The sequence below is a fragment of the Limulus polyphemus genome, unplaced genomic scaffold (assembly GCF_000517525.1).
Source record: "Limulus polyphemus unplaced genomic scaffold, Limulus_polyphemus-2.1.2 Scaffold1190, whole genome shotgun sequence".
NCBI lineage: Eukaryota > Metazoa > Arthropoda > Merostomata > Xiphosura > Limulidae > Limulus > Limulus polyphemus.
In genome coordinates, this window is record NW_013666800.1 from 258,141 (window position 1) to 272,789 (window position 14,649).

At 30.8% G+C, this 14,649-nt stretch overlaps 1 protein-coding gene across 1 annotated transcript in view; it reads right to left on the bottom strand.

The window, feature by feature from the left end:
- LOC106462522 (coiled-coil domain-containing protein 146-like) overlaps positions 1 to 14,649 on the bottom strand; it is a 35,818-nt gene that overhangs the window by 10,705 nt on the left and 10,464 nt on the right. The window contains exons 6-10 of the mRNA XM_013922455.2: positions 13,677 to 13,802; positions 8,677 to 8,810; positions 4,983 to 5,147; positions 2,287 to 2,511; positions 229 to 293 (exon numbers count right to left, since the gene is read on the bottom strand). Of these exons, the coding sequence (XP_013777909.2) occupies positions 229 to 293; positions 2,287 to 2,511; positions 4,983 to 5,147; positions 8,677 to 8,810; positions 13,677 to 13,802 (715 nt within the window). The remainder of the gene's footprint in view (positions 1 to 228; positions 294 to 2,286; positions 2,512 to 4,982; positions 5,148 to 8,676; positions 8,811 to 13,676; positions 13,803 to 14,649) is intronic.

A 14,649-nucleotide genomic window follows, 5' to 3' on the forward strand; every position in this document is an offset into this window, starting at 1 on the left:
ATTAAAGTTTTTCTTCATTACCCATTTAAGCCGTCTCCAGCCATTATTAGTCTCAAAGTGGGTTCCTCGTCATCGAATATGTGAACTATGATGTACAAATTGCAATAAAATATTAAGTATTACCAATGAATTAAAGTTATTTTTTATTCATGTAGTGTTGGTGAAAAATCCATCTCTCATTGAGTTCATTTCAAACTGGTAAGAGCTAAATTGAAAGAATAAACTCACCCAACATCTGTGATTTCTGCTGTAAGATACAAACTTCTTTTTCTCTTTCAATAAGGTCTAATCCCCTAAAAGCAGTGGGAAAAATAAAGTTTGAAACAGATGTTTGACGTACTAAAATGTTAGATCATAATTTGTTTCTTTAAAGTATAAACTGTAATATCCCACACCTCTGATAAACAAAACTATAGTTCATTATAACCACTTTAACATTATTTTAAATTAAATTAATGAAATAATCTGTATTTATTTATTTATACATAAAACTTTGTCTCTTACATAAGTTGAAAATAATGAAAAGTGCATACCTTGCCAAAATCATCATTTGTGTGAAAAATGTCGAAACTGATTTAAATAAACAGCCCTTTCTGATGTCTTTTATGAAATTTATATACAATGTTAAATAAGCTTACTCATGAGATAATACTAGACTTCACGGAACTCAGTCTCATACTTCATTTCAATTCACTTACTTAACCATAATAGTCATTGTTCATGAAAGCTAATAATATAAACAGTGCCTAGGTCACTATTATGTGTGTCACATCCCAGCTGGCCGGATGAAAGGCCTTGTTGGCACTGTATCCTGCAGATGTAGTGTGGTTAACCTATTATAACATATTTTTCTTTCCTTTCGCACATAAGTTCTTACAATTACAAGTGGGATTCCTTTTGTCATCCAGTTCCCTTTAAATACAACACTTCAAAGGGTACTACTTATGAAATAATATACCACAAAATTAAAAAAACTATCATACCCACATCTCATTTTTCACCTTTACAAAAACAGTGTACTTTTTTAGTATGTCACTCAGCCAATGCTATGGGCTTGTGCCTAAAATGGTAAATTATTAACAGTAACTCTACGAGTCAACTAGTCCATGTACAGAATTCCATCTCTAGTAGGGACACATCAGGTGTTTCCTTATATCTCTTGAAAGTTTTGGAACATACAATGTTGCATGAAGAACTAATGGTGTTCATGATCCTAAAAAGTAAAAAGAACTGAAAGATACAATGATTTTTTTTTTGGTAGAAGAAAATTATTTTACTAAACTTTGTTTGAGATCATGATGATAATGTAATTCAATATTTATAGAGAAGTGTTTTTCAAACTGTGGGTCACGATCTCCTTACATGGGGATCACAAGCTGTTTGTTATGAGTGAACATTTGTTTTTGCCCTTGAAGTGTCTGAAAGTGCACCTATCACTTTTATAATGAACTATGATGAACTGTTTATTCATCCTTGTAGAGATAATGGGGGGGGGGCACAACAACCAAAGCAATCAAAGTTCTGCCAGTTGCAGGGAAAGTAAGTCAAAAGAGAGGACAGAAGAATTTTTGCTGGTGCTAATAAAAATGCCAAATGACTGAAAAGAAGAACCTCTAACAATAGATGTGGTATGTTCACAGAATCATCATCACGAGAAGTGGACAACCATAACCAGACTGGTGACAGTATACTAAAATCAAGCCCTACAGATCCTTAAATTTTAAGCCAACTTTTCTCAATTTCTGCACCTGATGTGAACCATACTTTGTTACCTAAAGATACACAGTTAGTCCAGTTGATTTAAAAATCCATTATTAAACTTTTCATTAAAAATAATATTATAACATACTACTGAGCTTACACTAATCTATTATAAATTTCAAAAGCCTAACTTTTTCAGTTATCAACACTATCCTAGAACATGAATCTCTAGTTTTAGCTTTTTGTATGTGATTTTTTCTTTAAGATTTAACATATAGGTTTTACATTAGTTACATTAACTGAAGTTAATATATCAATGTAATGTGTATTATTTAGTTTTCTCATTAGTTTGCAAGCCCTAATTTATTTTACAATCTATCAGTTACTTAACAAGTCACTGTACTTTCGTTGTCTGTAAGATCTACACATATGTCATTACTTAATAAGTAATTTATATTTGTAGTATAAGTCTAGCTAATTATCATTATACTTTTTATATTACACAATCTAACCATCTGCTTGTCAAAATTTTCAATCATTTAAGATTAAAATGCATTGAAAAATTCATATAATAAGTTTTATAACCTTCTATTTCTTTCTTGTATAACTTTTTCATATCGTTCTCGTAAATGTTTTAAGTATTTTTCTTCATCTGCAACTATGGATTCCAAATGCTCCAATTGTTGGCCTTGTAAACTGCACTGCTCTTGCAACTCCTCTAAGCTCACTTGCTGTTTCAAAACTTTGTGCTTCAGATGGTCGCGGAAAACTAGTGTATTGAGTAACTTGAAATACATGTCATTATTTTGCCTACAAAAAACAGATTAATCTAAACATTTCTACATCAGCATTTAAGATATGAATAAAAACTACATGCAGCAAATTTTACAAATTGTGAATTTGATTACTTCCAAAAACCATTTCTCAAATATAAAACAGTAGAGTAACTGTTATTGAATTATCTACATATATAAGTGATTATCAATGCAAGAAAGTGCAGTTTCCATTGGAAACCAGTGACATACTGGTGTCTTTTAGTCAAAGTGAGTTACACAAGGTATGGCAGTTTAAATTCTGTTCCAAAATTAAAACCATAGAAATATAAATAATGTCACTAAAAATCATTTAGAAAAGAAGCCTAAGGTCATTCTGTATGTACAACAAAAATTCCTACAACAGAAGTGAGTTAATAACTCTTTCATGTATGTTCTCCTTGAATAGAAATTTAGTCAATACAACTCCAAGTATTAAATCCAGAAAGAAAACAGGTATATGACCTTTAAATAAAAATCCAGAGATACAGCTTTTGAGTGGGTTGTTTATTTTAATTGGTTGTTTAACTTACTTACAACATTTCAACCACTCATGTGGCCATCATCAGGTAACTGGCACATATTGGGTGAAATAGTAAAGAAATACTGCACGAGCATTTTGTTCAAGTTTATGAAACATATAAGGTGACACCTGTGTTTTGATTTAAATTAAGCTTTACTTCACGAATAATTAATGTTTCTTTTATTCTTCTTCTATTAATGTTGCTCTCATAACATAATATTTTAAAGTTGTTAATGCTAATTGGATGTTGATTCATTGTGCTGTGTTTGTGATGGGATTGTTATGTTCTTTGATCCTAATGTTTATGTTGCTTTCAGTTTCACCTATTTAAGCATCAATCACATTGATACTTGTAGATGCTTCTGTTGTTGAAGTTGTGAAGCATCAATTACATTGATACTTGTAGATGCTTCTGTTGTTGAAGTAGTGAAGCATCAATCACATTGATACTTGTAGATGCTTCTGTTGTTGAGTTGTGAAGCATCAATCACATTGATACTTGTAGATGCTTCTGTTGTTGAAGTTGTGAAGCATCAATCACATTGATACTTGTAGATGCTTCTGTTGTTGAAGTTGTGAAGCATCAATCACATTGATACTTGTAGATGCTTCTGTTGTTGAAGTTGTGAGAATAAATCTTCCTTAGATGCCCCTTGATTTTAGTGCTCGGGTTTTGAATAAAAGTAACGTTGTTGTTTATAATGTGATTTTTTGGTGCTTGTTTCTAAATGTTTATGATGTTTTTGGTTAAGCATGATATAGTTAGACACTTATTACTGGGTCTGAGTTTGTGTATTTTGTTCCTTCATGGAGTTTATATAATTTTCCCTTTCTTTCTTTCTATTACTGAGGTTGTTTTTATTTAAAGTGTATAGTGGATTTCCTCTCCTCACAACAAGTACATGACCTGCTATACAGGATAACAAAATTTAGATATAAACTGGTAAAATTAATATTTCATTCTAGCTAGAGATAGGATACAAAACTAAAGTAAATTTTAATGGTATAATCACTTCCAACATCTCTTAATATTCTTGACTTGCTCAATTTCAAATCACTGATGTGGTATTTTATGCAAGTTTCAAGGCATAAAATGATTCACATTCTTGTTAATAGATCTTTAACTGAACTTAAATATTATGATAAATAATAATATTTCTACAAAATAATATATGCAGGTAAGAATTGGTCCGAGCTTTATAGATCGAACATTTTTATCATTTAACTGAATCATGTTTCCCTTGATTTATGCAAATAAAAATTAGTCTGAATTTAGCTTTAAAGTCTATATAAAATTAGTTATTTCACAATAAATGATGACAGGGTATGAAAACTGGTCAATACAGTGTGACATCAAATAGGTGTTACATGTGTACAATTAATTCCAGTTGTGAATGATTTAACATGGCTGTTTTTCAATTATAACTTTTTTATATCAATGGATATTTATTTTTATTTATTGTTGTCCATTTCTGCAAGATATAAAAAGGAGAAGTAACTTGCATGTCCTAGCATCTGGCATCATGTTTATACAAAGTTTGTTTACAAGAAATGTAAAATGTGGAAATAGCTTCTATGGTTTAGCTTCTGATTTCATGCATATACAAAGTTTGTGTCACTGATGCTTCTGCAAGATTTCTATAAATTTTTCATAGAAATATCACAAGCTCATTAACTTCCACTTGTGTAGTTTTTATCAGGGGATGCTAATATAAAACTAAAGAGGTCACAACTGGTTCAAATAAAATAACCATCAAATGTAAACAATGTCTGTAAGTGTTACTGCTTTCAAAACAATATAGTTATTTATGCAAACATTACTAAAACATCAACCAATTCAGAAAACTTCTCAAGAGACAACATTCACTGTCAGTACTATTTATCTATTACTTTCTTACTATTAAACTATTTAAAAATAAAACAAGACACATATGGTTGCTACCTACTTTTGATTCTTTAGTGTCTCTTTTTTTAAAATTTCAATTTGACTCTGTACCATGTAATGCTTCTCAGTATGCTGGGCTTTTTTCTGGCAAGCAATCTGGTATAAACCTGCAATTCTGTTTTTATCTTGCTTGGTGATTTTGTATAATTTAGTAATTTCCATTAGTCTAATGAAACAAAAACAAGTATCATAAATGTATACCTAGTAATCTAATTTCAGAAATAAAACCTGACACTATATTTTTATAAAAGACTTCAGAAACATGCTTTAAATGTAAAAAAAAAAAAAACAATTAGATGCAAGCTCTCACAAAAATCAGTTTTGTTTTCTTAGTAATGAAAAGAATTTTTAAGGATATCAAAAGGAAATCTAAATAACCCTTTGTCTATAACAGGGTCTTTTTAAAGCCATAAAAACAATAAGGTACAAAGTAGAAGAACACATCACTAAACATACACAATCAAAAACAGCATCAATCCTAGACTAATGATCACCTTTTAAGTGTTGAGTGTACAGCCACATATCAAATTTATAAATGTAAGTAAAAATTGATATTTTAAAAACTATTTCACCATTGTTTTACTGAAGAATTTAAGTAAAAATTGATAATTTAAAACTATTTCAACATTGTTTTACTGAAGAATTTTGGTAAAAATTGATAATTTAAAAACTATTTCACTATTGTTTTACTGAAGAAGTTTGGTAAAAATTGATAATTTAAAATCTATTTCAACATTGTTTTACTAAAGAATTTTTCAATTTCTATTCTGTCATTTTGTAACATAAAGTTCGAGTAAACTGCAAAGAAAAATAAATTTCAACCTATATTTCTGCACATCTTTAAGGAGTCTTGCCTGTAAAGAACATAAGCATTTTTTAAAAAATTTTCTGCCTACTCCAAAGCATAGATTTATGTTTGCTATATCTATTGAGAATATAATTCACAATGTTTTATTTCTCATATGATATTTTTTCTCTTCTTCTGATTGTATTATTACAATTTCTCCTTCCTAACCATTTAAGATCTCTAGAATGTGATATGAACAACAACTAATAAAGCTCAACTTCAAAAATACCTAAAGTAAATTATATGCTATTTACATCAATATAGAATGAACAAAGTAGTGTGAGAAGTAATTCATGGTTTTGTAGGAAAGTGATAAGACCTTGCTCTTGCAGAAAAAAACAACATTATTTATTGGGAAAGTTAAAAGATATAGAAACACACCGATAATATAGGATATTTCCACGTTTTCTTTACAAATTATTTTATTGCTTCTGAAAATGTTTTTGTGTATTTATTTGAAAGCTACATAAAATTTCTTCTATGAAAAGACATCAGTTAAACCTACTAATTAGATTTATGTTTCAATAGTTGACAGCAAAATATTTCTGTGACACTAATCTTTATTTATCAAATATTATTTTTAAGTTAATTGTATTCAAACAATGCACATAAATTTAATAACTTATAACTTGTTGAAAATAAAGTATATTTCTTACACAATATTTTTGTCAGTTTCTTTGGAGTGTTTTTTACAATGTATAGATGGAAGTGGTAACTAATGCTATTGGCAAAATGAAGTATCAAAAGAACTACATTAATGAGTATCATTTAAATTGAATGAATATTTATAACATGGTATTTTCTGATAAATATTGAAAATTTAAATTCTAAAATGAAGTGCCATGTTTTTTTTTCCAAAACAGTTTCTTGCAACAAAATTTTGAAAATTTCACAACATAAAAAATTATAGAAAAACAAAATCAAATTAGATTAATATTTTAATACCAAACTAGAAACTATTTAATAAGTTTCATGCAAGTTTAAGTATTTCCATTATGAGAAGGGAAAAACAAAGGATCCAGAAAGGGTTAATCAAAAAATAACATACACTTCGTACTAAAAATGTATAAAAGTTAGGACATCTTATCTATAATAATAAAACAGCCTGTGTAAGTGTGTGTGTCAGTCAGTCAGCACCATAGCTCCAAGTAGAAAGAACCTAGAGATCTGAAACTTTGCACATATACAAAGGGAATTCTGAGAGTGTGCGTCTGGGTTTTGTTTTTCTCTAGAAAACGTTTGGCCAATAATTTTGCCCTATAGCCCTTAAGCCATAAAAAGAGAGAAGTATATGCTGTCATCTGTCGTTTGGTACAACAAATTGTTAGGGAATAAGTTTAATAATAATAACAGGTTTTTTAAAAAAAAACAAGTATAAAAGTGTTAAAATTCATATTATTGGTGGAAATTATTATATTTAAATGTTATCTATTTCCACCAATAATATAAAACAATAATAGTTTTGTAAACACAGGTTTTTAAAAAAAGCATGCATAAAAGTGTTAGAATTTGTATTTCTGATTTTCAAATTGATAAAAAAATATTTTAAAATAAAAGTCTTTATTACTTCTGCAGCAAAACAAAAGAAATTTGAAATAAGGTCAAATTTGTTTTTCTGCTGCACAGGTAATATCGATTTTTATTTTAAAATATTTTAAAAAAAATTGAAGAAAATATGAATGATGCAAAACTTTCTTCAATCATTTTACAAAAATTATCATTTCTGAATGAGCATTACAGCTGTGAGTTTCACCAGAAAGGGAGTTGAGAGGAAACGCCTACTCAGGAAGAATATCACAAAAGGTAAGCGATATTTTCTATCATGCTTAACTCGCCCCTAATAAATGTTGTTTAAGACTCATAACATAGGTTAATCAATATGTAGAATAATACACGGACTTTTACCTTTGTTAAACTACTTTTATTTGTGTACTTTTGGCTCACTTACCGGGGCTTTCATCAGAAAATAATGCACTTGGTGATAAAAATTCTTTAACTGTGGAACCCCATTTTAAAATAAGTATCTAGGCAACAGTCTTAACAATAACTGATATCTGGTATTAAAGTTATTGAATACATAGAATTGTGACGAATATATAATATAAACTGATTGGTTTGATATAATAAACATAAGGACAATACAATTACAGGTATTATGTAGAGAAAAAACAAAAGCATTTTTCATAGTTCAAATAATACATTATAAAATTGAAAGTTTAATTTTACATTCAAACCACATAGGTTCTGTGTTTGTATATAGTCTTTAGTTTGAATTACAAAATAAGTTGATTAGTTTTGCTAGCTGAGAGAGTGATTGATTATACTAACTAAACAAAGAGCTGAACAAGAGTTTAGGTTTCACTCAGTACAATGTTTTTAAAAACCTGATGTTACAAAACTATTATTGTTTTATATTTTTTAAAAGTAACCATGCATATAATCATTTCTGCCAGTAATACGAATTCTAACACTTTTATGCCTTTTTTTATAAACTTTCATTGTTTTACATTATTCGCAGAAATGCATGGTTACTTTTAAAAAATTTAAAACAATAACAGTTTTATAACATCATGTTTTTAAGAAAACACTTTTATTGAAATGTTTGTTCATATTAATTTTATATTCATAGAGTGCTTGAAAACAGTATGTCTTTCTTTTCGGTATTAGTACCTTTATGCATTTGATCTTTCTTATTTAAAAATAGCTAAACATTGGCTCTCTGTTCAGGTAATATCCAGGCAATGCCTGGTAAGGATGGCTAGTGCACAATATAAATGAAACAGAACATAACTTGGACACGTTTTAAATTGCAATTAAAAGTTGATAAGAATTTAAAATATTTCTTTACTTTTCTTTATTATCACTTAGACAGTTTTCCATTTTTTCTTGGTCCACTTGTTTGGACTTTAAATCATCCTTAATATGCTGCAATCGCATTTCTGCTCGAATAATATCAACACTTTTTTTATCTTTTTCAACCACCTAAATGAGATGAATAAAATTCATTAGCTATAGTTCAGTATGAAAACATATGTACATCACAAAATACATGACATATATCTAACAAAATGCTACAGTCAGACACTAGTTTTGAAGCTTACAAATATATTTTACCTGCATACTACTTGGTATGTACTGTTTCTTAGATTGTCTGCTTATTCTCTTTAAAATATACTGCCATTATTGGTGCTATGTCATCATAATTTTCAACTCCTTCCATAAAAGTACAAAACTCTGTAACACAAGCATTTTCAAAAGGTGGACCTTTCTTTATCAGGGAGCAAACTTTCAATTTCTTTCATAATTGGAGTGAAAAATCATCTATGAGCTCAATTAATGAAGTCATCACTGAGATTATACAATATGGACCAGTTCCATTTCATATATTTTTATAGTAGAGTGTTATTTTGTCTCATAAATCACCACTGAATATATAATACTAGTCTCTGTGTACATGACAAAAACTGTATACCACACCACAATACTAACTACTAGCTTTCTATAATTAGTAATTGTTATGATATTAAATTTAAAATAATATTTTATAGCTCAATGTGAAAAATCTGAAGGAAAGATACCATATTCACAGTTAATTAGTTTGATTGCAAAATAGGCCTTAATATCTTAATATCAAGCATGACTTTAAGGAAAGTCATAAACTGATATTTAAATGTATATGAGGTTGGGAGGTAAAAATACACCCATTTTTGAAAGAGGAAACCTTCTTTAAATATACCATATTGATGTGAAAACAATAATATGTAAATATGAAACAATGCAATGAAAAGTACACAATTAAATTTACATCAGAGAGTCATATTTAACAATAATGTATGGATAGTTATGTACATGCTGTATGGACTAAAAATCATATTATTAGAATATTATTTTAGGCACAAAAGTCAATTTGATAACAACAGTCAATCATACACTACAAAAGTTAACATTGTCCAAAATAGACAATGTATTTCTGATAGATACTTTCCATCCTCTCATAAAATAGCTTTTCTCAATTAGAACTGCTTCGGAATGGATGGGTGTAAGACGTTGGATCATTGATGCCTCAATAGAGAGAGCCAAAGAGGAAGTAGTGGGCACTCCTGAAGGTACTGCAAAAGTGGAAACCAGGGTTGAGTTAGCCAATCTGGTGCTACCAACAGAATGCAACAATGGGTAGAGTGAATCATTGCTAGAACTCTGGGTAACAGAAAAATTGGTGAGTAGGCATATAGGTGTAATCCAGTTCAATCCTGACTGAATGCATCTATTGCCAATGCCCAAGGGTCAGGTACCAGAGACAAAAATGCTGAATTTGAGTGTTCCAATGAGTAGCAAACACATAGATCATCATTGTCCCGGACCAACAGCAAATCTAATTAAAAACATCTTGATGAAGCATCCATTCTATCGGAAGAATCCTGTTGGGTTGAGACAATTGATCCACCACCAAATTCCTCACCCCCAAAACATGGCAAGCTAGTAAGATAATATGATGGTTGTGGGCCCAATAAAGAATATCCAAGGTTCGAAAACAGAGACCTGGACCGAGTGCCCCCTTGATAGGAAATGCAAGACACCACCATGGAATTGTCAGAGTGAAGCATAGTGACTTTGCCCTTCAACAATTCCAGACATTGAGACATCGCTTTTTGCACAGCAAGGAGTTATAAAACATTGATGTGTAGGGAAGCCTTGTTGTCCATCCATAGACCCTAGAATTCCTGACCACTAAGATATGCACCCCATCCTTGTAGCGAGTCATCCATAAAAAATTAGATCTCTGGACAAGGTGGCGGCAGAGGAACAAACATATATCATAGTATTGTTTTGATCGAACCACCATTTAAGGTCTAAGATGTTGATCGTGAATAAAGAGACCTGGGAATCCAGTGGATTGCTGTTCATGATCCATTGATCATGCAATTGAAGGGTCTCATGTGTGTTTGTCTCAAAGGAATGAGGGATTCGAGTGATGCCCACATCCCCAAAAGAGAAAGGACCATCTGAGCAGTGGGAGAAGGAGACTTGAGTAAGAGTCTGACTGCCTGTTCCATAATGTGGAGCCAGATGGGAGTTGGCTGAGCCGACTGAGAGATGTGTTGAAAAAACATCCAGATGGACAATATATGAGTTGGAATAAGAATAATTTCTCAACTCTGATAAGAAATACTGCCTTGGTTGGTTTGGAAAGTAGAATCTGGGTGTGATGTTCTGCAACTGATGAGATGGTGTCAGTAGTAACCAATAGTCCATGTAATGGTATGTGTACAGGCTCAGGGAATGGAGTGATAAGAAAGAAAGATCATACAATGAGGCAGAACACACATGGTAGAGCCCTGAACTGCAACACCTGACCCCTGTGCACATAATAAAGATAGTGGCAGGATAATTCTGCTAAGGGAACATGCAGATAAGCTTTGGTGACATTGAACTTGGTCATCCACAGTCCCGGCAAAAAATGCAAATGCAGAGTGAGGAATGACTCCATTGTGAACTTTGGATCTAGGAATTGATTCAGACGAGAAAGTTCAATGACTGGATGCCAATCTCCCATTTTCTTGGGTATAACAAACAGACAGGAATAAAATCCTAGAAGAACTGGAATGACTCTCTCCACTCCTCCCTTCACCGACAAATCTCTGATAGCTGTGGAACAAAGTTCTGAAATCTGAGGATCTACAGGAGGCAGAAAAACCACAGGTTGGAGGGATAATGGTGGTGGTGATGTGAACTGAATGACTAATCCTGATGCAAGAACCTGTAGTATCCATGGTAAATGTTTTCTACAGATCCAGAAATTCTCAGAGCTGAGTCCCCACAGACCCCAAAGGCATACGGCATTCCAACTGAGCAGAGGATCCTTGTGGATATGAGAGGAATCTATTATGGGTACCAATGACCTGAGGGGCTGATGTTGTGGGTTGGGAAACTCAAATAGAGGCAGAACAATGACCTCCTGTAGGAGCTGAGGAGTGTAAAAGCCAATGATGACATGGATGAATGCAGATGGGCAACATCAACTCAGACCTTTCCATCATCAAGGAAGGCACTGACTCAAAAGCAACTCATATCATCCATATAACTCATATATTTCTCATATATTCCATTTTGAGTTTGTTGCAGTTTTTCCAAAAATAAAAGGGGTTTTTACACACTCACAAAACAAACAAGTATTTTTTTGTTTTGCCTCTTACTTCATGCCAATACCACTCAGAGTTTAGAATGATACTAATAAAGAATCTGTAGTATTCCACTACCTCTTTTTAACTGAACAGTTTATGTCACATATAACATTTAACATGTTACACTACCAAAACCGCTTCTCACATGCTATATCACCAACTAATTGGCTTATACTATTACCAATTATGTTTACGCTCTCCATGCAACAACTACAGTTATTTATAAGATATATACTTTTATGTTAATATTATTAAGGCAGTTACAATCAGGAGCACCATTTCCACTTTTGATGTTGTTATTGGAGGACTAGAATTAAGTCCCTGGATGTTACTGTTTTTTTTTTAATACTGGTTAAAGTGTAAGTATCAGTCTATTTTATGAGCATTTGCTCTGACAATTTTATATGTAATATTACAATCATTCAAATAACGCAAACTGTACATCTTATATAGCTATTTGTTCTAAAAATAAACAGATGCTATTAAACAAGGGGGACATTTTCTGAGCAGAATGGTGCCCCTGGTTATAATATATTTAGCGAAATTATAATGGACTTTTCAACTACAAATAATATTATAATGGACTTTTCAACTATAAATAATATTATAATGGACTTTTCAACTACAAATAATTTTAATTAAAGCATTTTGATATTTATTCATATGAAGTTGCTTATAATTTTGTCTCAATTTCCAAGACTTGTTCAGTAATTAGTTTAATTCCAACCATTATTTTAAGTGCTGTATTAATTCTAAGTGGCTTAATTAAATAAACTCACATACACTGATCTACTTTCTTAGATTGTACTGTTGATTAATAATAAGAGAAACACCATATCTCAAAAAATTATCTCAAAGAAAAAAAATAACAATATTCTGGCACTTTGAAATACCATATTTAAATATGAAAATATATAAATATTTCTTTGTAATCTTTTTTTTGCTTAAAATTCTTCTTTTTTGCTAAAATGCATGCATGATATAATATTTTCCAATGTTTGACAGTATAATATTTTCCAATGTTTGACAGTATAATATTTTCCAATGTTTGACAGTATAATATTTTCCCATGTTTGACAGTATAATATTTTCCAATGTTTGACAGTATAATATTTTCCAATGTAATCTTTTCATGTTGATGGCAGGTCAAATTACATACATAAGAATTTTCTAATGCAGGAATATCTTATTTTAATTAAAGTAAGCCAACAACTTTATCAACTATCAAACTACGTTTTTAGAAATGATGATGGTATGATTACTAAGGTACATTCAACTTAAAGCTGCAGTTATTTATGACATGATTTATTTATTACACTGACATACTCAAATTTTCCCTTAATTAAACTATTCGGTTTAGAACAGACATAGAAATAGTAGATATACATTTTTGTGCAGCATGTGAACGTATTAATCAAGGTATTAATTATTAGTTTGTATTAAATAATTTATTTTATCAAAAACAATTCCCCAGCTTCAGAGGCATTAGCTTGGGGTGACACTGTTAAGTCATAAACAATAATCTATATAAAAAACTAAATCACGCCAGCATATGCAAAATATGACCTACACCATGTTTGCTTGGACAATGTATAAAATTATTGGCAAATATTTAAATAATCTATTTGATGAATTGAAGGTGATGGACAATATATCAAAGTCTTACCTTTAAAGTTATCATCTTAGACAGTTTCTTTGTTAACTCTTGTAACTGTTGAGCATCTTTAACAACTTTAGAAACCTGCAGAGCCAAGCTCTCAGCATGTGCAATTTCTTCCTGTGTTCGTGCTGTCTAAAGGATCAGATCATTTTTTAACTTAAGTTAAAAGGTTCATTAATTGTTTTGATAATCATAATATGTAAAACTAAATTTTACTTGGAGGAACTAAATAGGGTTTAATCAAACTTCTATAAAAAGTTATAGGTAAAAAAAAGCCCCACAGATACTTTGATGGTGAAGAATTATTGGACTTATCAGACAATTTGGAGGGTTCTTCTTTCTCAGAAAGTGGGAATCAGTATTTTCCAACTGAAGAAAGATACATTGATGATGAGGTATCAAAATCTTTTAATGTACTGAATGAATCATTAGCTGAGCGTAATATTATTGCTAGACCTAGTGACAGCAGCAGGACTACTGATGCTGGTATGGCCATGTGGAGTGAAAATTCATCAACCATGAAAAAATTTTAATTTACTGGAAGTCCAGAGTTAAAAGTTGACATTGTATTCAATTTTTCCTCTGTGTCTGCTAACAAGTTTTACAGCCTTTCAGTTATTGAAACAAATGCATATGCTGAGGAGTTATTTATACGCCGAGCCCAAGGAAATGCATATATGACACGATGGAAGGATATTACTCTTGATGAGGTGAAAGTTTTTTTTGTTATTTCACATGAAAGAAATTCAAATTTTATATTCCCATAACTATAATTTACCCTGAATTGATTGTGAAATGGATGGCATATATAAAAAAATTTAGCTACAGTGCCAATGACACTCATGTGTATCATAACATAATGTATGGGACAACATGTGACCTATTTGGTCCATCTTGGTTGTACCATCCCCTAAACTAAACTAAAACTATTAATAAATAAACTAAAAAAATGTTAAACCCAGCCTTTATCATTCATATG